This window comes from Pezoporus occidentalis, unplaced genomic scaffold (assembly GCF_034315485.1).
Source record: "Pezoporus occidentalis ecotype Australia unplaced genomic scaffold, CSIRO_AGI_Poc_V1 ctg86, whole genome shotgun sequence".
NCBI lineage: Eukaryota > Metazoa > Chordata > Aves > Psittaciformes > Psittacidae > Pezoporus > Pezoporus occidentalis.
Genome location: NW_026916220.1, coordinates 4042899 through 4068978, shown reverse-complemented (window position 1 = coordinate 4068978; position 26080 = coordinate 4042899). Strand labels below are relative to the sequence as shown.

Genomic DNA, 26080 nt, shown 5'->3' with positions numbered 1-26080 from the left:
CCTGAGAGTGGGGCGTGAAGGGCGGGCAGGAGGAGGAGCAGGGGCAGCGATCCCGGCGGCCGCCGCCCCACCATGATCAAAGCCATCCTCATCTTCAACAACCACGGCAAGCCGCGGCTATCCAAGTTCTACCAGCGCTATGTACGGGAGGCCGCGGCCGCGCGGGGCCTGTCACCAGGCCTGGGGAAGGGAGATGTGAGGGGCGGTTGTAACCGGGAACTCTTCCGGCCCTGCCCCACTGCCTGGGGTGAATCGTGGTGACTGCTGCTCCGCGATTCAGGGCTCAGGGCGTGGGGAAATGGGTGTGCTGGGTATCGGTAAGGGAAATGACGTTCCGAAACCTGGTTTTCCAGACACCGTTCTTTTCTCTGGAAATTACCCTTTGGCACACTGAGGGTGGAGGAAGGGAGTTTTGCTCCGCGGCGGGCTCGGTTCTCTGAGTTTATCTGTGGAAGCGCCGAGCTGCCGTGATTTTTAGCCTAATCGGCGTCTCTGATTTAGTGCGGCATATATCAGTGCTGTGGCAAGGGTGTCAGAAATGCGAAGATGGGTTTTATGGGATTCACAGATTCACAAATAAGCAGAGCCTCTTCCCTTGGAAACTTTCAGAATACTGTAAAAATATAGTTGACATGAAAAAGAAATGTGATGGAATAGAAAAGTATATTCTGTTACTGGGGAGAAGGCAAGTAGCAAGGCAGGTCTGAAAATGCAGCACAAGGGCTTGAACTGAATGGAAGTGCAGCCACAGAGAATTGAGACGTGGAAACAATTAATGTCATTCAAGGATAAAAAAAAAAAAATTAAGGCAGTGTTTTTATCATGTAGTGTATCTGCTAGCAGATAAACTAAGCTCTGGGCATTAAACCTTGGGCATTAAAACACAAAAAACGACTGATGCATCCCCAAATAGTGTAAACAAAATATTCTTGTTCAGTAGTGCTATTGCTGACTTGGTTTTATGGCTACATACTTTCAGTTCTGGCTACTACAGAAGTCATATTTATTGGAAGGGGTGTATCTTACTTCTGCATATTGAAGCAGAAATGATAACTGTGACACTTCTGTTTCCACAGTCAGGCTTTTAATTGGAGGAGTGTAACTGACAGAAGTTGTTGCTATGGGCTACTGAATTTGATCCCTTTTCTTTAGAACGGCAATACTGGGAAATACTAATACTTGTTTGTTAACCCATTTTCTTCTTTGTCCCAGTTCTGGGTTACCAAGTGGATATCTTTCTGTATTTACTCTTTCTGATTTAAAAATTAAAACGGTATATTTTAATTTTCATGATAAGCATTGCCCTTTGTCATGGTGTAACTGAAAAGTCCTTGATCAGGGTCAGCATTATGTAGCAGCAACTAAAAATTGGTGTGTTAGGAGCATTGTTCTCAGACTAAAGCCAAAACAGAGTCCTGCACCAGGTACTAAGAAGAAAACTATCCCAACCAAAATCATTACACCCTTGTGTGCATTCCCACTCTATTCTTGGTCACTTCCAATGCAGAGCTACAGGAACTTACTAGAGAAGTTGATTGGTTTTATTTTTTTTTCCTCTGTGTGGAGGTAACCAGTAAGTGAAACACTTTGGAAAGGTATACAGAGCATGTATCAGTGTGAAACAGTTAACTTCCGTTGTCATTTTCCATTCAAATGTGTCTACTTTTGTGTCTCCACAAAAATACAGCACATGAGACTAAAATTATGTGATCAGGTGATTTCCCTAAAGCTTTGTGGTGCACAGAGACCAGTACAGTTGTCTTGGTTATCTTTTTGAGTGTGGCTTCAGTGAGACAGGTTTATTTATGGTCATTTTGAAACTTACACATACTTTAATATCGATTGAACCAGTACTGGAGGCAAATCTCATGTTTTTTTTTTTTTTTTTCCTGCAAGGGGAAGCATCCACTTTCTAAAGTAGTTTTCAAAGTATGTCTGAAGTTGCTCAGGCTATGGTGGAGATAAGAAAATTTCATAATATTTGAGAAGACTTTCTGTTCACTTGAAGAAACTGTTTTTAGAATTTATTTTTCCTTAGAAGTTTCTTAAAAACAGTAACTTTTTTTCTACAGTTGTTTATCAGTAATGTATTCTTTTGTGACCTGCAAAAATATCATTTTGTGCTGAAATGATAACAGTGATATGCAGCTTGTAAATTGGCAGATCTGAGGCTTCAGAAATCATTTGAGGGTGCTATATACCTTGTGTTGTATTTATTAGATGTGAATGGTGTGCATTGTTAATGAATCCATTTTAGCTTGATAGCAAAATGTGTTTTTTTTCATAGAGTGAAGATACGCAGCAACAAGTTATCAGAGAAACTTTCCACTTAGTATCAAAACGTGATGAAAATGTCTGTAACTTCCTAGAAGGAGGATTGTAAGTATAAATACTGGCTAGCAAATATAATTACTTGTGATTATAATACACTTGTTTGTACAGTTCTAATGTAAATGCTGCATCACTTGAGATATTTTAATACAGAAAGACTAATATGTTGCACATACATATTCTTTACTAACTGAAGCATACATATACATGTATATATGTATGTATCAATATGAGTTAGGCAGTAAAACTGTTTTTTCTAGAGCAGTAACTGACACAGTGCCATATCTAGTGCTATAATTGTTTCAGACACAAGATGGCAAAGAAACAGGCAGATGATACCTAACCATTTTCCCTAAATCAAGCTAGGAATTTCCAGTCTCCATTCAGAAACCAAGATTCTTTCATTAGATAGAGTAAGGTAGGAGGAAAGCCACACGTCTTCTGTCTCTGGAAGACACACACAAAATATTATTTCTTGAATCATCATGTTGTTTTTTCTAATGTGGTTTTGCTTTAGTTGAAGAGAATGAATTCTGAGATGGAAGTGTTTTATTTTGAGATATTCGTCATCAAGATTAAATAGTTACAAAACCACCTTCTAGGAAAAGTGGTCACAATAGAGTATGCCCATGGTCTCCAGTCTAAACAGAGATTGTCACAGCCTGTTAAGTACTGTAATTGTGGAAATTTCTGGTAACTGAAAGTTAGTATGCTAATGCCTAAATTTGGTGCAGAGTCAGTTAAATGCTTACCTGTACCATGTCAGATCAAGACGATTCCTGATTATTTTTTTTTATTATTTTTTTAAACTAAAATAGTTCTCTTCCAGTTGTGCAAATGTTGATTTGTCTTTAGGTTCTTGGAGGTGATTTCAGGCTGGAACATGCTGGCCTGAGTTGTGTAAGTGAAAGACAAGCCGTTTGGAGCCTTTTTTAAAAAATCACAGCTGTGCAACAGAAAGAAACTAAGACAGAAGATACAATTCTGGCTTTATTCCTACTGCTCAATTCCAGAGTTACCATATCAATATATTTTTTCAGTACTTTTTGTTTTTCCAGGACAGGGATCACTTTGTAGTTTGCACTTTACCCAAAGGCCTCAACAGTTTATATATACGCTAACTCTGTGAAGTGAAGTATTTGGAAGAATTGGCTAAATAAAGCACAAATATTTGCCATTTCTTTCCACTGCCACATTTTTTTTTGTAATATTTTTGTTTGATACTTCTTAAACATAGTTCTTGCTCTTCAGGGTTCTCCCTCCCATCACCCAAGCATTAATGCAAAACAATGAGCTGAAGCAAAAGTGTCCTAAAAGATTTCTTGTTCTTTTTATTTATTTAAGTATTCTCTCCCTGTGATAAAGGGATGAGACATGGTACTCCAGATGGGTGATTCAGTTCTGGTACAGGATTAAGGAAGAATTATATACATAGCACAAGCTTCAAGCTACAAAATATTTTCGTTTCTATTTGAATGAGCCTCCTATTGCTCAAAGCAAATGTTAGTGATCTGAAGAAACATGATTTATGTACCTTCTTTGGGAAGGCTGTAGCAGAAGAGTGGAAGGAAATACCTGTTCAGACCTCTTATCTTCTTGTTTAGTAACTTGATGATTAGTGAGTCCATAAAAACTTAATTGCTTCTGTGACTTTATCATTGTATCACAAACTATTGGTTGTAGTACAGTGTTATTTCTTAAGATACCAAGCATTTTGTAGCATGTGAGTGTTACCTGTTCTTTGTTATTAAGTGGATCATAAACCTGACTTAAGGCTATTTCTGTAATCCAAATGCCAGTCTATGTTATAGTTTCCTGTTGATGCCGCTCGGAGAAGGGCAGGGAAGAATTCATAGACATGTGCTCTGTTAATCTGTAAAGCAGATTAATCCTTGTACGGTGCCTGTTAGTGTGTAATGGAAGTACATTCAATACTTTTTTTTTTTTTAATGACACTGCATTATCTTTTTTAATTGATTTTAATAAAATGGTGCATATGTTGATATAATTAATATCCATATGGATAACAATAACTGTGCTTCTGTGATAAATGTAATTTGGGCTGTTTGGTACCTAGTATTCTTCCAACGTAATTATATCACAAAATAAAAGTTGTGGTACGGTTGGATTTGGGAAAGTTCCAGCCAACCATTAACAATAGGTCTCCTATTAACTAGAATAACTGTGAGGATTTCCCCAGCTTATCCTGAGAGGCTAACTAAGCTTTCCTGGTTTTTTTCCTGTTTAGATTAATAGGTGGATCTGACAACAAACTAATTTACCGACACTATGCCACCTTGTATTTTGTCTTCTGTGTGGATTCTTCAGAAAGTGAGCTTGGCATTTTAGACCTCATACAAGTAAGATTTTTTTTTCTGCTTTGTTTTTTTTTAGTAAGTGAACTTCTGAGTACTTGAGAGCTTCAATATTTAGCTGTATTTTTTTCTGTGACACTTGGAAGGGAAGGTGGCTTTCATACTGTGAACACACATGAAGTTGTTTGCAATCAGAAAGTATTTTTTGATAGTATGTTTATTTCTGTTTTCTGGACTGTCTCTGAAAAAATTATTTCCCAAATTGATGAAAAAGGAAGGAAACAGGTTGTTTGGAACTGACTGAAAAATCAGCAGCTGTTTTTTTGGTGCAGCTTTTCAATGCCTTGTTCTGCAGGCAAAAAAATGGTGCAGTTCAAACATTTGCTAGAGAAATTTGGATTATGAGAACCTTGATAGATAAGGTTCTCTCTGTGTCTTTATGTACCCACACAGACACATAGACACACAGCCATACACATATATATGCATATGTATGTATTCACTACAAATATATAATGGATTAACACATCCAGAACTTTTTTGGATGAAAATTTCCTTGTGGTTTATGAGCTTTGGGGCAGATATACCTTAGAAAACGAGAGGAAATGCTGCCCTAGTCATATGTTCTGCACTGAGAGGTGGGCGGGGAGAAGTTAGGAGAAAGAAGTAGAGTTTCTTTCTGAGTCTCAATAAGAATTAAAATGACTTAGTTAGTTAACTGTTTAGTAAAACAGAATTAAGAATAGGAATGTAGATAATAAATCTTACAACCCTTGCTGTATCCCATATTCATGCAGCATCAATGGTGAAAACCCAGGTGGACTTTCTCACAGTGTGCTGTGCAGAGTGTCCCCTGTCCATGGAGGGATGCTCTTCCTTTATTGGACCTTTGAGCCGTTACATAACTTCCTCACAAGAAAACAACTCTTTACCTAAAGGGAGTTCTCATGACAACTTCCTGCTGCAGTTTGAGGTACAGACAAGGTCATACAAGTGGTGCAGTCACTGATACCAAGCAGGAGCTTCCTGCAGGGTCCTCTGTTACAGTGAGCGGGCTGAGTTTATCTTGCAGCCAAGGAGTTTGTGCAGCACAGCACAGGCCTGTGCCTACTCAGTTTGTTAACTTGGATCACTAACTCCTAACAGTCTCTTGGTCAGGATCAGTGCATTCCACTCTTTGACACAACTATAGTTCACCTTTCCCAAAGACATAAGTTAAAGATCACATTAATAAGATACAGGCTTCTGAAGCCTATTAGAGCACACTCAAGCCTATAGATCACAGACTCCTTCAATACAATGTCTTCTGCAAGGCTCCCAATACAGCAGTTGTGATTTAAACTGTTAAATATGTCTGTATCTACTCACCAACAAAATTAGGCCTGGTAATATGAACACATGTCAAGAGAGCTCTGACTGTACCAGTGAATTTTCCAAGTTCAAATTTGCACATAAACAATTTCACTGATGATTTTTAGTGTAGTCAGATGTAGCAAAAAATAGTTTCACAGCATGATGTGATGTATGTCATTACATAAAATGGGTCTTGGGTGTATATGTATGATTCACTTACTACTAAGCCTTTCAGAACCTTGCACATCAAGGTTATTAGTTTATTACATAAGTAAAATCTGTGGTATCCTGAAAAATGGGCCTGTATCTATTAATTATTTCACTGAAGAAAGCAGTGTGAGTCTTAAAGGCATCACAGTTCCCTGCAGACCTTTCTTGGATCTGTATAGCTTCTCATGGTCACCTGTTAGTGTTGAAAGCTGCTCTTCAGTATTTAGTGCCCTTCTGCACAGTAGATCCAGATTGCCCTCAAATTCTCTGGATTAGGGAGATGTTAAACTTTTCTTTAAATTGTGTTGCTTCTTGTACCAGAAATACTTTGATGGATTATAATCTCTCAGTCTTTATCATCGTTTTCATTACGCTCCAATGTTTAGTTACTTGTCAGTATAATTACTTGAAGGAATCAGAAATAGTAAGAATACTATTTCTATTTATAGAAATACTTTACTTTTTTCTTACCCACATGATTTTGTTTATGAATAGTCTCACCATAGGACCAGCAGCTGTTCATTATTCCCATTTGTCTAGGTCACTGTAATTCAACCATTTGATTGTAGTAGAAAGTATACAGAGATCAATTAAATATTTTTCTTTCCAGTCTGGCTCGCAGGAAGGATCTGTTTAATTTCTTAGCAATAGCAATCAAATTTAAATATATCTTGCACTGGAAAAGTGCCCTCAAGGTTTATTAGCACATCTCAACCTCAGTTGCAATGCAGATTGGCAGTATATACACATATACATCTACTCAAGCAAATACGTTTTGTCTGGGTTTTTGTTTTTTTTGTTGAGAAGTGTTGAACCACTTTCTTACATCTTTGTTTACTATAGCTCAGAGAAAACACAGGTAAGAGTAAGCCATTTGGAATTTGTTATAGATAATACATATACCGAACTGTTTAAGTAGTTATGTGAAGGGCCAGATTATGATCTCATGAAAATAAACTGGTGAAATGAACCCAGAATTTAAGGGTTTTCTCTCTTGTAAACTGAGTAAGTCTGTGGTAGCTTAGATTACATATTCATTCTGCAGTTATTTTCAGCATAAAGATTTTGTTGTAATACTTAAGGTACTTACGTGAAGGCCTGTTAACATCACCATTAGGTCAGAACTGTTTCACAAGTCATCTTGGTTCAGGCTCAGTTTTGCAACACTGGTCCAGGCTAAATTTGCAACACTGTATGTGTTGCAGATCATACACTCTGCCTCAGATTTTGTACTGTCTTCAAACTAAATGTGTTTGAACAGTTCAGGCAAATTCATACTGTTAAGATTTGTCCATTTTCTTTCTTTTTTTTAATAAGCACAAGAGTCTGTTTATTTTTGATTAATTGGATGGGAGATGCATCAGCATTTGTGCTATGCTTTTGATAGGTTTTGCAGTCTTTTGGATTCAGTGTAAATTAATTCATTAGTTGTAGTTATTTCAGACTCTTCTCATTAGCCTGTGAAGTGTAAGGTTATAGCGCATGGAAATTACATAAGAAAATATAACTAGCTGTAGACTGCCATGTGGAAAAGTTGAGTGACATTTAAATGGTGCCTAACTAGCCTAGGGACATAAAACTTATAACAACTGCACATTTTTTAGGAGTTTAGCACACTGATGTACTTCCAAGACATGTTGACTCAATAAGCAGCTAAGTATGAGATCAGTCTTCCATGAAAAGTTGTGTATAGCCTATCAAGGTAAGGATGTTCGGTAAGAAACAGGGAGAGGCATATGACTGGGATACCTATTTTGACAGCAGAAAAATCACGAAATACTTCTCAGGTAACACTATTATTTTATTTTAGAGTTCAGTGAAAAGCAAAGGGCAGGAATTAAGAACAAAAAAGCCACACTGACCTAAAAAGCCCTTCATGGTAAAGAGGTGTTTTATGTTTTGACATGCTGCTCTTTATAGGAAGCTTGTATATATCCAATAACAATTTGGTATTTTGCTTCATGTACCTTACTCTGTAGGTGTGTATCTGGCTTTGTTAAAGCATAGTTACTACAAAAGTGTGGGGTTTTTCATATTTTTTTCCCCACTTTTTTATTTTTCATTTTATTTTCTTATGTTCTCCTCACCCCCCACTCCACCCCTTTTTACTTCCATGGGGATATGCTTGCGTATTTCTTTGAAAGATTATGATTTAAAAAATTAAGCACAAGGGGGAGCTAGTAATACATTGTGCCTATATTCCATGTATCCTTATTTTCCTGCTATTTGACTCTTATTTGTGGTTCTTTTCCGAGAACATCACAAGGCTCATTTGAACTGGTGTATGGAGGGTGTGCGTGTGTCCCAAAACAATTGGTGTTTTTTTTTTCTTCTGGATATTGTGGCTGCAGCATCTCGAGCAATTACTGAAGTACTTGAATTCTATCACTGCTTGCCGCAGTGTGCAATTCACTTGACTCTCGGCTAAAATTATGCTGAAGGCTTTAATTTTATTTACCATATTGATTATTTGAGGACATGTTAAATTAGGTAGGTTAAGGAGTGTTAGTGTGGAAAATCTACTTCACCTTGCAGACTAATGCTTTTAAAGACTAGTTGCTCATTATGGATGTATACCTTGTCAGTGCTGACATTACTCTGTACTCTTCTCCGTGAATGGAAGATTGAGGAAGTTTCTGAAATTTCTGTGAGAAATCCTTAGCCAGTGAAAAATCTCTTTGAAGAATACTCAGTGCCTGCTGATTTCCCTTAGAATAAAAAATGCTTTATACATTTTACTGGTCATTCATCAAGCAGAGATCTGTGGCTTGATTCAGTGGGTTGTGTTGTCACTATGTAATGGACAAAGGTTTAAAAGTAACCATTGTAACTGTGATTCAGGTGTTCTTATAGGAGAAGACCTAGTTACTGGAAGAAGGTCAGAAGAATGAAACGTATGTCTTGTTGATGTGTGGACATACAAGCTGCTACTAAATAGAGATTAGCAAGGGCCTTTTATGAGAATTTTTGAGTTTTTAACATGTTCATTTATTTTCTAAAGAACTAGATGGATGTCAATGAGTATGTAAATTCATGTGCAAACTTGGTGATGTATATGAGGAATATATATATATATTTAATGGCATCAAACTGTTAGCTTCTGTAACTAAAACCTTTGGATAAGGGTAATGTTTACAATCTATTTCCAATCTTCTTCCTGCAGTTGCTATCAAACAGCATTGTCCTTGTAACCACATTCTCCTAAGGTTCAAGTAAAGTAAGAGAACATCTCTGGTCACTTGTCTTGCTGTACATAGTTGTGAACTGTGTAGTTTGTTCTGCTTAACTTGTAAGTTTTTCACTTTGCTCACATTTCTTCTTTACACAACCGTTTTCATCACAACAGATTAACAGCTAATTGAAGGAAAATCTGCTTTGCTTTGTGCTTCTGTTAAATTACACTGAAGCTTTCATTTACTTAGTTAACTGTTGTCAATGAACCTTGCTGTCTTGAGTCTGCCTGTGAAAATGCTGTTTGTTCCTGGTTTAAGTTATGAATTGGTATTTTGGTATTAAAGAATAATCTTTGTTCTGAATGCATAGAACATCAGTTAGATGTAGTTTGATAATAGTAGTTATAAAAACAACAAATGGTGATCCTCCTCTCTGTTACAGGAGAATAAATGCAAGCAGGATCTGAGATCAGGGATTCAGATGTGAAAATAATCTTTCTTCGTGGATATCCAAAGTAGACGACTGTAAATGGCTAATATCGTGTAGGCCTGTTTCACGGGGTCTGCAGACATAAATCTTTGCCTATAGAAGCAGTCGTTTTATCCACAAAGAGCCATGATAAATGGAGTTAAATCCAGTTGGTGGCTGGTCACAAGTGTTGTTCCCTAGGACTCAGTACTGGGGCCAGTTCTGTTTAATATCTTTAGCAATGACCTGGGTGAGGGGATAGAGTGCACCCGCAGTAGGTAAGGTAGAGTGAAGCTCCCAGGGTGGGTGGAAGTGTTGATCTGCTGGAGGGTAGGAAGGTTCTGCAGAGGGATCTGGACAGTGAATCATTGGGCTGTAGCCAGTGGTATGAGGTTTAACGAAGCAAAGCGCTGGGTTCTGCCCTTGGGCCACAACAACCTCATGCAGTGCTACAGGGTGGAGGAAGAGTGCCTGGAAAGCTGCCCACAGAAGAGGACCTGGAGGTGCTGATTGATGCCTCTGAACATGAGCCAGCTTGTGCCCAGGCAGCTAAGAAGGCCAATGGCTTCTTTTCTGATGAAACAGTGTGGCCAGCAGGGCCAGGGCAGTGGTCATCCCCCTGTACTTGGCACTGGTGAGGCTGCACCTCCAATCCTGTGTTTGCTTCTGAGCCCCTCACTACAAGAGAGACACTGAGGTGCTGGAGCAGGTCCAGAGAAGAGCAGTGAAACTACTGAAGGGCCTGGAGCATAATGAAGAGCAGTGAAACTACTGAAGGGCCTGATGAGGAATGGCTGAGGAAGCTGGGTATGTTTAGTCTGGAGAAGAGGAGGGTTCGGAGAGATCTTATCACTCTCTACAGCTACCTAGAAGGAGGTTGTAGTGAGATGTGGGGATCAGTTTCTTCTCCCAAGTAACAAGTGGTAGTATGAGAGGAAGTGGCCTCAAGTTGCTTTGGGGAGGCTTAGACTGGGTATTAGAAAAAATTTCTTCACCTAAAAGGTTGTCAGGTACTGGAACAGGCTGCCCAGGAAAGTACTTAAGTCACCATTCCTGGTGACTCAAAAGATGTCTAGATGTGCTGCTCAGTGACATGTTTTAGTCGTGGACTTGGCAGTGTTAGATTAACAGTTGAACTTGATGATCTTAAAGTCTTTTCCAACCTAAACTATTCTATAATTTTTGTCAAGCAAAACACGGCTTCTTATTCTTATTTCTCTGAGCCTAAGCAGTTTGAAATCTGGTTCCTCTCAAAGACTAAGATAGGATTAATAAACCATGTTGAAAAGAGAGAGAATTGAGACCATATTTCTTCCATATTTCTGCCTTAGGGTTTGAGGTTAGTACTGAAAAAAAAAAAAGAAAAAAAGACAGTGACAACTAAATAAAAAATATTAAATGCGTATTGTGACAAAACAGTCTTGAAACAAAACTGAAGTCAGAATTTCCCACAAGTTGCATCTTACTTATTTGTCGTTAATAAAACATATGTTTAACTTGGAAGTCTTGACATCTCATCTGAATAGGAGTTATCCCTTGCATAAGGGAACTGCTTATACCTCTCTAGGACTGGAGTCTTGTCAGTACTTTCCACAAGGACATTGTTCTGAGTGAAGCATTCAGGAGCTTCACAAGTGCAAGTACAATCATCTTTTCATTATCAGGCCTAATTGAAATCTGGGATGCAATTAGTGTACCAATACTGGCTGAGTGCCAGGAAATCTGTCACAGAAATATCTGGAGCATCATAACGTGCAGTTCATATCTGGCAAAGATCATCAGTGGCCAGGCTTCAGCAGTTGCTTTGATTTTTTCTGTTTTGTGTGCTTACATTCTAGGTTCAGGGAGGGGTTATTTGCCTGGGTACAAACTGCTGGACTTCTCTAAATTTATTTGGTGGTATGCCTGACAGGATCAGCAGGTGTGACATTAAGACAGTTAGGACAGCTGCCTTTTCCTTTGGTTCATCCTGAATTCAGCAGGTCTATAAACCAGGCGAAAGCTGCTCTAGTTACCAGGAGCCATAATGCTGACAAACTTGCATGATGCTGACAGTTTTTATTGCTTATGTGTCTCTGTACTGCGAAGTAGTTAACAGTAGTCTGGTTGACCAGGAGATGCCTACAACATAGTAATTGTCAAAACCAACAATAATAATAATGGAAAAATTAGCTGATTTTTTTTAATAATTGGGTTGGATTGGGAAGGAACACTTTGAATCACAGGTGAGAAAATTATAGCATAGATGATGCACGTATTGTTTAAAACTCTGATTTTTAGTGGTGTTGTAACATAAACTGAATTGTGCATACAGTTTTGCCCTCTGCGGAGAACATACTGTTGGCATAATAATGTTAACCACATAATTTCTATAGATGCTTTTAATGCCCTAAATCTGCCCTGATGAAACTATTGAGTTTCTGTTAAGTTTGACCTCTGGCTTTTTTTCCTTTTTGCAGGTATTTGTGGAGACACTAGACAAATGTTTTGAAAATGTGTGTGAACTGGATTTAATTTTCCATGTAGACAAGGTACTGTGGTGAACTCCTGTAATACTTCTTGTCAAGTAAAATGTTTGGTTCAACTGATACTTGGTATTAAACTCTGCAGCGAGTCCAATTTTATTGTCGGATCTAGAAAGTTTCAACATACTATTTTTAAGACTTGAAAACTGTTTTTTCTGAGGAAAAATAATAATATGGGAGATTTGCATGGTGTTACTGCACATATAATTGTAAAATTGGAGACATCAGATATTCTCAGAGTAGGACTTAGTTTCAAGAAATAATCTGTTTTGTTTACGGTTAAGTATTATATTCCTCACAACTGAAACTGTTACAGGGTTTCCCAGTTAAGGCTGGTAGTTGCCTTTCAGATGCTATGATTATGTAATTTAAATGCTGTGTGAATCTTTCTCTTCTAAATTTCAAACAGGCATTATGTCTTTTTTCAGCCATTCAGAGCCAGTCTTGTTTGAATATTCCCAGTTATCAGGAACAGGTGGTTTATTTATTAAGCTAGTTTTGAGAAATGGTAATACTAAAGGAATTACTAAAGTAGTCTTTTATTTAAAAGGTTGTTGGCACCTCTTGGAGTATTAACTCACAAGGCTGAGAATTGAATATACAGAATTTATTCCTTCGGTTGCATTTTGTGCCTACTGCTCCTTTCTGTGCGGTCACCTTTCCCCATCTGTGAAAATTTTATTGTATCAAGAGCAAAAGATGCAAAAGGAAAGTAAGACAATCACTAAAAGTGAACTGAAAACAGTAACAGTAACAAGTTAGGTATCTGAAATAACCATTTAGAACTGACTCAGTTTGTTTAAAAATCAGGAAGTTCTTTCGGAAGAAGCGTTTGTACTGTGACCAGACAGTGAAATGCAAATGACCTTGAGTAGGTGTTTAAACTGGTATCATGCTCATGACAAATCATTAGGATTTCCAGTCTGGCTGGAAGATGTTGGTTGTTTCCAAAATGAAATACTAAAATACAGAAGAATTTTAGTGGCTGATACGTTGGCTTCTGAGCATAAAAAACCGAAATACTGCAGTCATTTTGTGGCAAAGAGTTTGATCTTCAGCTGCAGAATGTTTTATCTTCTGTGCTGTCTGAGCTGTTACGCTGTTGCATGTTTCCTTCAGTAGCATTCCTTCACATAAGTATTATTTTACACTTTATGAGAAACATCTTTCTAATAAAATATAGAGAACTGAGGTGCTTCAGCGTGTTAAATTTCTTGGAGAATATTTTACTTTGTATCAGATATGAAATGATATTTTCTTTTTGAAAACTATTTGTTAAAGGGAAGCTAAAATTTGATTAGATATTTAGGCTAGCATTTTCAAGCCTAAATACTAATTATATACTTTAGCAGAAGCAGCCCATTTCCAAAATAAAAAATGAATGAAACCTTGAGTCAAGAATTTAAGTAAGGATTGTTATACTTTCCCCTAAGTATTTATTTGATTCTTAAAGCTATACTCAGAAGCAATAGGCAGAAAGGAAGAGTTGTTTTCAGCTTCTCTAAACACAATTGTATATTTATACTGAAAGACACTAATGATTTATCAGGGAAACAACTCTTCAGTTTTGTTTTGGAGGTATGGCACAAAAATTGGAAGTGTGGTAGTTTTCGATATACTACTTGCATCTCATCTTTAGAATTGTTTGATTCAGAGATTTACTTCTATCCTTGATCCACAAGGAAATCGCAAGACTATCCAAAATAATAGCAGAATTATGCTTTGAAGTATCAGATTGTACAGTGTGTTTGTTTCAGAAAAGTAGTAAAGTAATAAAATGTTCCTTGTCCTTAGAATTATAATGGAATTTAAATATTACACATTACATATTATCTCTCAATTTTCACTTACAATATGAAAGCCTGCCTTAAAAAAAAAAGGAAAAGTCTTAGATAAAGTCTTAGATAAAATGCAGATGTGGACTCTTGAAGCAGAGGTTCATGAATGAGGGCTTACATCTCCATATCAGGGTTGCAGGGAAGAGGGCTATGTAGACATATCCTTTTCATTAATGTCCCCAGATGGCTTATGTAGTCCTACAGTTTGAGACCTAGTTGTTAGTCTTAGTCCTAAAAGCTGAAACTTCCTGTTCATGGTGTAGCTCAGGTATGTTAATTCTCCTTATAAGCCTAGTCTTCATACCTGTGGTAGGTGAGCATCACTGTGTCTCTTCCTGCATAGATGTAGCCCAAAGTAGTTTTTACACATCCATGTGTGAGCAATTTGTTTAAACTTGTAGAGCCTGCTCCTTAAAGGTATTGCTGCTATGGATATTAATTGGAACTCTTGTCCATAGTCCTTGGATAGAAACCAAGTCCTGAAAGAAAGATGAAGGTGAAAGTTTCTTCTACTATTAATAAGTGAAGTGGTATAGCTGATGAGTTTGTAGCAGAACTATGAACAAGAAGATATTGGAGAAATGAACCTCAAGTTGTTCACAAATGGTTTTAATAAATTGCTAACATTAAGTGACTTACAAAATATATATTTCTGTATTGAGGACTCTGGGTATGATCTGTACAGATGCATTTAGAACATACTGCATTTTTAAATTTTCTTTTGATCTTTTTTCAGGTCCATAATATATTGGCTGAAATGGTCATGGGTGGAATGGTTTTGGAGACCAATATGAATGAAATTGTCACTCAGATTGATGCTCAAAATAAACTGGAGAAATCTGAGGTAAGAGTGACGTACTGTGTGGTTTCTAAACTTAAAAACATGGTTGCAGTAAATGCTTGCTATCTAACGCTGTTTGTGTTCAGTAGTAAAAAATATACAGCTTCTAATGCTAAAAATGAAAAATGTATCTTTAGGTTAGGATGTTGCATCTGTCATCATAAGTAATAATTTCTTAGAGGTGCTTCTGCTTAGTTCTTGCTATTTGTGTATAATAGCATTGTTAGCCATTGTTATTGGCATACTTCTGTAGTTCTCTAACTTTCTCTTGAAGAAAACATTTTATTTCCAGTGTATTTATTACACTGGACTAGTGACTCTAATAGTTAAATGAAAATAGGTAAAGAACTAAAGTGTATATACAAAGACTACATATTCCTGTCTGCTAGAATGTTTCTAGCGCCTGAAATTTCTTGCAGCGTATTTAGCATCACAATAATAATATTGCAATGAAAAACAAGAAATTGGACTGAAATGGACTGAAAGCCCAGTTTTAGACCTTCAAAGTAAATACGAATTCTTCTGTTTTGGTTATCTGAACATTTGGTCTTCAGCTGAGTAGGTTCGAGTAAGAAAGTGATACTCTGTGTATGCCCATAGCAGTCTGAGTGGGGGTTACTCACATAAGTTGTGGGAATCCCTTTTCAATTCAACAGTTGTTGAATTTATGTATAGGAAAAACTTAGACTAAATAAGGGTTCTAGAATTACTTTAGCTATGACAGAATATTACTGTTCCTTTAACATCACTAGGCAGCTCTTGTAAGCTAAAATATTATTTGTACATTTTAGCTTAGCTTGTGATTAATTCTTATTGCTAAGAGCAATTCTACAGAAGAACACGTCATCTGATTTTTGAAGTGTAATACTCAGATTTCTGAACAAACCTGTGCTTGAATTGGAGACTGTTTCTAAAGTTGAAGTCAGCTGAGTAGATTGAAATAATGCAGGTCACATAAATACGAACTAAATGACATTTTAGGACAAGACCCAGAGAACTTCCTAATTTTAACGTCAGTGTAACAAAGAGAGAAATGAATTCTTCAGCTTTTTTTGTGGTACAATGTATACTGCTCTCCTGATTTTGCATTTTTTTTCTCCTAATTCTTGTAACTTTTTGCTATATTTTAGCAAAATATAACTTCTGTATACATATATTTTTCTTTATTTGATGGAAAAGTAACATAGGGTCCCAGAAGCTGAACTTACTGAGCAACTATGTTCTACCATGTATTATGTGCATATTGGTTTTACCTGAAAGCACTTAATTAAGGTATTTATTCTTAACTATGTGAATTGTTACTAAATCAACTGTAGACCAGTCTCTAATTACTCATCTGAAACACATCAATTCAGTGCAGCCAGCTGCAATGCTTGCTGTTTTCCATTATTCATCAGTAATTCATTCTTCTTTAAGATACTTTTAGTATAAAAATAGCTGGTAGAAGATATAAAAAACCGCCATGTAGAGTTCAGAGCGTATGCAGGGCAAGTAGCAATCTGTTCCTTTCCATTCAGCAATGAATTATAAAAGGTAAAGAAGTAGCAGTAATAAATTAAATCACTTGGTGACTGGGATCAAGTGGAGCATTTCGCAGTCTGCTCACCACAAATTTCTTTTTCTTAGTTCAGTGACTCTTTTCAAGTTTAACAGTTGAGATACTGTTATGCTGAGATACTTCACAATACCTGGTAACTGTTTCCTCAGATCATTAATCATTTGTTTCATGTATATTCACAGAAATTTCCTGATTGCTATTTCTTTTGCTTTTGTCTTTCTGATCAAGATTGTAAGTCTTTGAACATGTCTTTCCTAAATACATATTTTCAAGATATAAGCAAACCCATTTTGTGTAAATCAAAATCAGTAATAATAATATTTTTGAATGCTGGTCAGTGAGAAATCAAAACTAGTGGATCTTCTTAGTTTTCTTTAATTTAAAAGATTATTTTGAAAAATGTAATAATTATTACTGATATAGTCTGAAGTTCATAGGGCTGCCACCTAAGCCACAGCACTCTCACTTTTGTCTGTTTGGCTTGTTAGACTTTTGTCTTGCATCCATAAAATAGCTGCTTTAAGGTTTAATTATCTTTTCTTTTGTAGTTGAAATGGTAAAGCTAACCAAGTTGTAACTGAACTATGTTTTCAGAAATGAATTTTTTATTGTGCTCACATGGCTTCCTATATTATACAGAATTTAGCCCTTTGATATCAGGTATTTGTTTAGTTATGTTATCAAGTTTCTAAACAGGCCTTCAGTTAGAATTCAGTGAAGAAATTTGAATGTATTTATAAATCCACAAGTAGTTGAGCAAAATTACTAACTCAAAAAATTTCTTAATGCTTTCAGCAAAGATTAATTCTATAAACCATGATGAGGGAGTCCCTAGCTTTGATTTCTGATCCAGCTTTTACATTGCTTGGGTGGGCTACGACATCAATTCTATTTCTACCCAAAGAAATGTTGTCTTAAATGCATTTCCCTACCTTTCAGTTTAGTGTTTATCTGTGAATGGATTTCTCGTCAAATCCTCCTAAAGCCGAAGGATCACTGTGATTAAGGGAGGGAATTTTTGGGAGAGGGGTCATTGGGAATTTATCCAGAGCCTCTGGAAGTATTATGGATAAACCTGGGCTACCTCTTCTCTATTTGGAGTGTTCAACTGCGTGTGATTTAGACTTTTAAGTTGGACCTCATTTTTTCTGAACCTCCTGATCTTTTCTAGCTCTTTCCATTCTTCTCTCTTGCAGACCTTTATCTTTCAGTCTCCCAGACAGGACAGGTAGACAAAGGTATTGCTGACTTTTAGAAAAAATGTACTTTTAACAAAAAGGGAAAGCAAAATGATGTCAAAGGCAATAAATTATGTAGGCCAGACTCAAAAATTATGTGTAAAAATACCCATATTAGTCCTTGTAGCCTACTTTTTGTGCTAGTTTCTTCTTGTACTTCCCTCATCTTTTTATTGGCTGTAGTGTATTTTACTAGCTTTCCATTGACGTCATATTTTTTATTTTATTTCTCTTCCTGCATTTTAGAATTTAACTTTTCTTTTTATCATTGTTTAAGAAACAAAGGAATATAAACTTATATGAATATTTACAAAAAAAAAAAAGGCAACACTAATCTAAATAAAAGTTGAACACACAGATAACAAAATATGGTGTGATGATATAATAGAAATAGCTTCCTTATTGGGAGAATTTTGTACCTGATAACTTAAAATAGGCAATATGAACCTTTTTGCTTCACCATTTAGTGTTTCCAAATGAAAACAAAGAACTTTTGCCAGTTTTCAAAGAGAAGTGTCAGAATAAGTTTCAGGAAAAAAAGACATTAAAAAAATTGAAACAAAACCAAAACAAATAAAAAACCAAAACCCCAACCAGACACCAAACCTAACAAACTCAAAGAGTTTTATGCATACAGAATAAAATTAAGAGTGCAATTTGTAAAGATCTTCTAACCTTAAGTATATCAAACATAAAATGAGAAGGGCCGTCAGCATGTATTCAACTTCAGATGTATATTTTCTGCCCTTGCAATCTGAATCACTGGATTTTGCTTTAAGATATCTTGGTAACTGCAGTCACTGAACATGAATATTAATAAGGAAATGAAAAAGGAGAAGGAAAATGTGTTTTTGAAGTCCAGTTTATGGTCATTGTCCCCCATCATTTGCTGTTTGTAACATTTAGTTCAGCTCAACAGTTTGAATGTCAGTCAATGTTAATTGCAGTACTTAAAAAGTAATTTCCACTCATTTTAAGTATCTGTGTATTCAAACTACAGGTATCTTAAATAGCTGGAATCTTAAGCAGATGAAGTTTATTTGATTTATGAATAGCTTTGCTCTTTTTACATGATCTAAGATAACGTAATGCCTTCAAGATTTAATAACTGTGATTCTGTAATTGGATTTAGTAGCACAAAGTTGTAAAGTGTTAGCTAAGAATAGTTTTGGAAAGTATGAAACACTTTACCTAAATTTGAAGTATCCTATAGCACATGAAGAAAATTGAGCAAATGACCTTCCTCTGCCTAATATGTCAACACGTGTAACATACAATCTGTATTTCATTGTAGCAGTAGGGAGCTTGATTTCTGTTTTCTTTTTATAATTTGTGTGAAGCTGATTTTCTTTTTTTTTCTGTTCTGCTCACACATACTCTTTTTTTTATTTTTGGGTCTGGCAATGAAAAACAAACAAACAATTAATCATTCCCATCCATTACTCTCTTTGTGATTCAAATGCTTTAAAATTTCTAAGAGTATGTCTTAAGTCTTCTTATCTGTTTGGCCTCATTTTGATATACTTGCAGACTTCATTTTGTTTTTTCTCTAATTATGTTCATTTATTTAACTTCATAAGCAGGGGACATGATCATTCCTTTATATTATGTATTGCATCCTTTCATAGTTTCATAACCCTGCTGCTTTGAAGTCATACTTGTTCTGGAAAGAAGCATTGGTATGAAACACCAGCAGCAGAAAGTCCTAGTACCTCCAAAATACCTGGAAAAGGGTGGCTTATTTTGCAAAGTGTTAGCCTTCATTATTTTGTTTTCCAGTAGGCTGTGTACTTTTATATGTTTATTTTAGGTATAGCTAGCTCTGTATAGAGTTGTTTGGGATGGAGGTTTGAATATTATTTTTTTAATCTGTATATGCATATTAACTGCGTTTGTGATGTGCGATACTTTTTTGAAATGATCTGCATTTCTTTTTAAAGAGTAAAACAAGGTGTCTGAGATCACTTTCATATAAAGTTATTAGTGGGGCATTATGAAAAAGGGTGATGATAAGAATTAAGAAAATGGATTCCTGCAGTGATAAATAATGACCTAAGTAAACTTACAACAGATCATGGTGGCACTTGGTAGACTAGGACCAGTAGAATGAAAGTTCTGTTATTAAAAGTATCTATTCCAACCTTTAAAATAGTTTTTTTTTTTTTAATGTAAATGTCATAGCTTTTTCACTCTGAAAGTATATGAGCATGTTTACATGCATTTTTTACAGTAACCGAATCTAAAATTTTTAATGCACAGTGTTTTAACATTAAAGTGCAACCTCCAATAACAAATTACATTGAGAATACAAAACAGCTGTGGCAAAAATGCGGTGTTCTGTAATACCAGCTGTGTGCAATTCATACTGTATTTCTGAAATTTTATTAATATGTCAAGTTTCAGTTTCACTTGCTTTAGTCATTCGCTTACTGTGGCAGACAACCATCATTCACTGCATGTTTAAAGCTTGCTACGTGTTTTGGTTTTGTTTTGTTTTTTTTTTTCAAGTGAAGCAGTGTTTTCTTTGCACCTCACCAATTTACCCACTGAGTTATTTTACAAAAAAGGCAGTTGAAACTCATCCAGCTCAGTGTTACAGTGATGGCTCTTTAATCAGGTACCTCTATAAGACTCATTAAAGGCACACTGGGCTGGAAGTACTTCTTGTAGTAACCTTGTGTTCGTAAGCACAGTTCACTTTCTGTAAATTATAAATAAATGGAAGACTGCATATTAGTTCACTGTTGACATGCTAAAAAGGAGTGCTAAGGTACTTGTATAATTATATTTTGTTTGCAATAATGTATTAGCTATCCAGTTTGGAAGTTTAAGTACTTTTCAGTCATTTTTATCCATTAAGACATTTTTATGAACTGTTCTCTCTTAGAAATACTGTATGTGACTGTTGTGCTTGATAGGGTTGATGTTAGTTGCGATAAATCACATTCTGCTATGCATATTGACTTACAAACCCACTTAATATAGAGAATTACAGGAGAAGAGAATGTAATAGTTTGAAAATCTCTACTCCAGCGTATGATAGTGAAAAACAATCCCGATGGCAAAAAAAAAGAGGTAATCTGAAATTCATCGTGCTTTTGTCAGGGATCTTTGCTGATCCTGATCCAGAGTTGTCCTCGTGAAATGTGACTGATGGAAGCTGTGACTGTATAGAGGGTGGAAGGGTCATGTCAATTGTGGTATTTTAAATAATTCTCAATTGTGTCTCCATTGTATCCTATGCCATTGGGGCGGGAGGCAGGGGCTAAGTCTGTGTAAAGAGGATAGCTGCAGGTAGGTAAAAATAATGACCAGTTGTACAAAAGCTTTTATTTGTCCATTAAGAATAATAAACTTCCATTAAATTAGGGTAAGGAATCTCCATACTAGTCACCTAGAAGGCATCTCTGTCTTGAATTGCCAGCCATGCCTGTTTGTGTGGACCATGTCCATAACTTAAGATACTTTCCTGTTTTCCCATTGTTTCAGTTACAGATTCATTGCTTTTGTTAATATTTTATTAGTATTCTCATCTTCTCTGTGGAAAACAGTTTACATTGCCCCACTTCTGGTTTTGCTTACAGATCTTTTCAGAAAGTTGCTGAATACAGAATTTAAAGGATAGGACCAAATAAAAGGGACATGCTTTTTTTTTTTTTTTAATCTGGGAATTCTTCACTGGTAGTTACCTCTTGGTTTCAAATTAATATTTCCAAGTTCTCAAATGTAGAAGAACAATGCTGAGCAGCTTGGTATCTTCTGCACTCTTTTTTAATAGATAGAAATAAATTGCAGTGTCTCATACTGCTCCTCTAAGATATTGCAGACTCAGGGATGAAGATTTTGGATACTTGGATTTCTTGAAACTTCTAGTGTTAGGTCCAGGTTTTCCCCTTCATGAAGGTACTGAAAATGAAACAGCAAATGAAAAAGTGAATGATCTGATAGACTTGGTGATGTTAAGGGAAACCAAAGAGAAAGAGTCTTTGAAAATACCTTTTCGTACATTTTTAGTTTTACTTAGCCTGTACTTCTGAGAGCCAATAATTTGGATTATGTCAGGGCCAAAGTGAGAGCAAATTATTTGGTTGCATTTGAGATTTAAGATATCCTGAGCTTTCTCCTCTACCCCTACATGCCTTACCCAGCTCTGGCATTTCTCATATATGAGGGTTTGGCAGGGGGGATATTGTAACAGATGATTCATGGCTCTCTGTTCTCTGTTCCTGGTACTAGGAATCCTCCTGTGACTAAAATTTAGGGATTTATGATGCTTTAGCCTTTCCACATGATATAAAAGGGTTAGTTCAAAATTGGAAACTTTAATCGGTTTTACTGTGACTATGGGTTATGTTTTTGAAGGGAGAAGAGAAACAGAAGGTACTATTTTAAGTGGAATTCTTATGTTAATTTGACCTTACATTTATTTCTTGTAAAGAGTAGTAAAAGGGAGAAAATACTATTTTTGGACAGCCTTTGAAAAGTAGAGTTGTTATCTGAGGAGAATAGTTCAGTAGTGCACGTGGGCACCACGGCACAAGTCAGATGTACTCAGTAATTATACCCTGTAATTGCAATGAATATCAGTGGAAATAAAGACTCTGGAAAGGTTATACTTTAAGCAGTAGTCACATACTGACACTATTTAAGAATCAAATTTGACTCAGACTTTTCCGGATTTTTTTTTTTCTTTTGCTGTCTTCCTTGTTCAAAATTATTTTATCAGCAAATGCTCTCAGTCTTTGACACTCTTATAATAAAGCCATTTTTAAAATCTTCCAGAATTTTTTTCTTTTTTTTTTCTTTTTTCCCCAATAAGAACAAAAATAACAAAAATTGTGTTTACTGTTTTGTGGAAAGCCTGAAGTAAAACCGCACAGCTAATTCTAAATACACACAGAGAAGTGAACTTTTAGGAGAAACATTTCCATACGTTCTAGTACTTTTTATACACAGCATCAAATACAGTACTTAATGATAGGCCTTTTTTAATAGTCCTTGAAATAACAAGGTTTTGAAGGGGTGATCTTCAGCAGCAACAGGGAAGGATCCTGTTCTGTATGTCTTCAGACCTCTGAGCTGTAAATCATTACAGCTGAATGCTGTTTGTTAGCATTTCAGTAATATACCTTAGTGTGTAAACTTAGCAGTCTTTTTATCTAAAAGGTAGAACTAAACGGGAGTCAGTAATGAGATTCCTTCTGTATTGCAAAACTTGCATGTTTATGGAGGAAGGCTCTAGTTTTAAATAGAGACTATGCACAGTAGAGGGCTTTAATACAAAATAGATACTGCAACATTTAATTTGGCATAACCAAGTTATTTTGTCATGCTCCAGTGTGCCTGGGGGCTGCAGGTATGTTAGCATTTAATTTGATGCTGTGGGATAATCGATTACTCCAGTTGGTCTGTAGAAATGATCCCTCTGCATGCTTTTTATTAGCCACAAAAGCAAAGTATTTATCCTTTTCATTTTAACAACCATGAAATACCATATATGTATACATCCATATATATAGTCATTTAGATAAGTAATATGGTTCAACTGACATTCAGTAGCTCGTTACTTTGAGGTTATATATTCTGAACCTAAACCCAACATTAATCAACTGTCAGTCATGTAAACTCTTAGAATAGGTAAGAGAAAAGGCAGCATATGGGATATACCTCAAGATTGTCTGTTCTGTAATGTACATGTTACGCACACTTGGATAAGCCTCCTGTTCCTCCCCACATACTTTTTCATCAAGTTGACATTACATGTCTTACCATATAAAAAGGAATGTGTGACCTGTTTTCTCCTTCTGGTTTAATGTTTTCAAATAACCCATTTCATTCCAAACACAATTACCATCTGGTCTTTATAATTGTGTAACCATGGAAATACTTGAAAAGTTAGTTGTCTGTGTGTATTGCTTGTGAATTTTCTTGTGACCAACTTTGCTTGACTTGCGTTTTTCCTCACTTTATACACAGGCTGGTTTAGCAGGAGCTCCAGCCCGGGCTGTTTCAGCTGTGAAGAATATGAATCTGCCAGAGATCCCAAGAAATATTAATATTGGTGACATCAGTATAAAAGTGCCAAACCTGCCCTCTTTTAGATAACATGGCTACTCCAGGTAAAACCAGGGAAGAAATGTAACAGAGAGTTACCACGTAATTGTTTACTTAATAAACAACATGTCTAACTTTTACTATTTGGATAAAATTCAAGGTACTGTATAGACATAATTTAAAAATCTGTGTGGAGTTGAATGTTGCTTTTGTCTTGTTTGTGAAATTAAAGGAAATGGGTAGTTCCCATGTGTTCCAAATTACATTCCTATGCCCTTGTAAGGCATATCACTGTGTCTTGGCTGCTGCAGTATTTTGGGAAAGTATTTAAGATGTTCTTTACTTTGTACAACCTATAATGCTGAGGTTTTTTGTATGTTCACTGAAGTCTGTAATTAGTGCATTCCTTAACAATTTCTGCTGTTGTCATGATTATCTAAGACTTCAGTGCAAATGTTGCATGAAAACACCAAACTCTTGTCCAAGTAAAATAATAAACTGGACTTCTAAATACCTGTTTGTCCGAAATCTACTCTTCGCAATAAGTCATGTTACTTCCTATTCATGGAGCCAGTTGAGTATATATAAATGCTGTTGTAGCAGGCATTAATGTTGTAGCTTAATCTCTGAAGGAATTACATGGGGATATTGTGTGAACATATTGCCTCTTTACATTTCTCACAAAAGCTGTTCATTATTATTCTGAAGGAAAAATTGCCTTTACTGAAGATCTGATGACTTCTGTTTACATATAGATGTTGAGAAGATACTTACACAATCCATTAGACTTTCTGATGGTCTGATTTGTTTTGAGAAGATTTCTGTGTGTTATTTAAAAAGTACACAATGGGATGAGAAAATTGGGCAGCTCAGAACTGTAAACATGAGTGTTTCAAGTAAGGTGATAAAGACACTCTGGAAAGATAAATAAGGATGCTTTTAATAGTGCCTCTGTGACTGGTGATATTTGTGATTCTGTAGCTTGAGAACTAGATTTGTAAGATGCTTAGTATTGTCAAGACCTCAGAAAATCTAAATGCAATCACCTCTTGTGTAAGTTGCTCAGCTCTTCTACTCTTCTGTGATTTAAGAAAAAGTAAAGCAGATAGTGCTTGTTTTTTATAATCATGCTTCTAAGCTCTGTGTGATGTACAAGTCTGTTTAAATAAACAATAAAAATACTGTTGGCATACCTGAGGATTCCTGTAAAGTTTTCTTCTCCAAAAAATTATGCACCTAATACTGTGTATGAAAATACAATAATAATTGTATCAAGGGCAACACATTTCAGAACTAGTCTGACAGGCCCTGTGTTACTTCAGAAATTTGGATTTTGTGTAAATCAAGCATTCTTTGAGCTGAATGTTAAGACATACCCCATAGTATAAACTTGGAATCACATCACATTTTCTGTTTGATCCATAGTAACGATTGCTGGTCCCTTTTGAGAGATAAAAAGAGAAATTACTTATGAAGTAGAATATCTGGTACAATCCAAAGAATTTTAATTTATTTATTAAGGAGCAGAAAAAGAAGCTTCATATATGTTGTTTGTACTACATTTAAGAAGCATCAAGTAATGCTATTTTATAAATGTTTTTGAAAAACAAATTGTCCTCTCCATATCTCTTGAAAATTAACTTTCTTAGTTTGAGGCTTCAGGAAATTTTGTGTGGGGTTTAAGTAGAAAACTTTCTTATTTCCACTGAAGAAATGGGGAGAATGAAACGTGGCTTTTTTTTTTCCCCATGAAGTATTTTTTAGTATGCCCAAGTTAGACGGTTTAGCTGGTACTAATCTGGAGTTGTTGGAAGTTAACTGCTTTTGTAACTTTCATTTTTCTGCTTAATGCATAGACTGTGTGACATTCAAAGTAAAGATGCTGAAAATTTTCTGCAGTGTTCCCCTTTGAGGCTTTAGTTAGTGCTGCTGCCAAAATGGTACTCTTACCTACAGAAAGTAGAGTGTTCTGGCTATTTGTGAGAGCAACTCACAATTTCAGAAATTCTTCCAAGTTTCACTTTTTTCCCTCTCTTCATTTTGAGATTTGTAAGCTTATGTAGCTAAAACTTTGTCCCTTGCAGAGAAATCTCGTCTGAATTTACTTGAATCAAAATATTTTTCCAAATCCTTAGAGAAAATGTCTGAGATGCATCTTGACATGAAGCATATTTC

General features: G+C 35.9%; 1 protein-coding gene and 1 long non-coding RNA gene across 4 annotated transcripts; one reads left to right on the top strand and one right to left on the bottom strand.

Moving 5' to 3' along the window:
* AP3S1 (adaptor related protein complex 3 subunit sigma 1) lies at window positions 1-25097 on the top strand. Of its 3 annotated transcripts, XM_062604488.1 has the most exons (7): window positions 1-141; window positions 2288-2379; window positions 4580-4691; window positions 12311-12382; window positions 14951-15058; window positions 17810-17851; window positions 23828-24059. In XM_062604488.1, exons 1-6 carry the CDS (start codon window positions 73-75, stop codon window positions 17843-17845), a joined length of 489 nt encoding a protein of 162 aa, XP_062460472.1. In that variant the 5' UTR covers window positions 1-72; the 3' UTR covers window positions 17846-17851; window positions 23828-24059. The 3 variants fall into 3 exon arrangements, with proteins under 3 accessions (XP_062460472.1, XP_062460470.1, XP_062460473.1); XM_062604486.1 differs by lacking the exon at window positions 17810-17851 and having other exon boundaries at window positions 23828-25097; XM_062604489.1 differs by lacking the exons at window positions 2288-2379; window positions 4580-4691; window positions 17810-17851 and having other exon boundaries at window positions 23828-25097.
* LOC134156453 (uncharacterized) lies at window positions 19708-20041 on the bottom strand. The gene is made up of 2 exons (XR_009961913.1): window positions 19914-20041; window positions 19708-19883 (listed from the first exon to the last, which is right to left on the bottom strand). It is a non-coding gene; the product is annotated as an uncharacterized LOC134156453 (long non-coding RNA).
* Window positions 25098-26080: the final 983 nt, after the last annotated feature.

What these genes read in the sequence shown, in the direction of transcription:
- AP3S1 (XM_062604486.1), top strand. Translation starts at nt 73, where the DNA reads ATGATCAAAGCCATCCTCATCTTCAACAACCACGGCAAGCCGCGGCTA. An exon ending in CCAAGTTCTACCAGCGCTAT is followed by an intron (nt 142 to 2,287) that starts GTACGGGAGGCC and finishes TTTTTTTCATAG; the next exon opens with AGTGAAGATACGCAGCAACA. An exon ending in ATAAACTGGAGAAATCTGAG is followed by an intron (nt 15,059 to 23,827) that starts GTAAGAGTGACG and finishes CTTTATACACAG; the next exon opens with GCTGGTTTAGCAGGAGCTCC.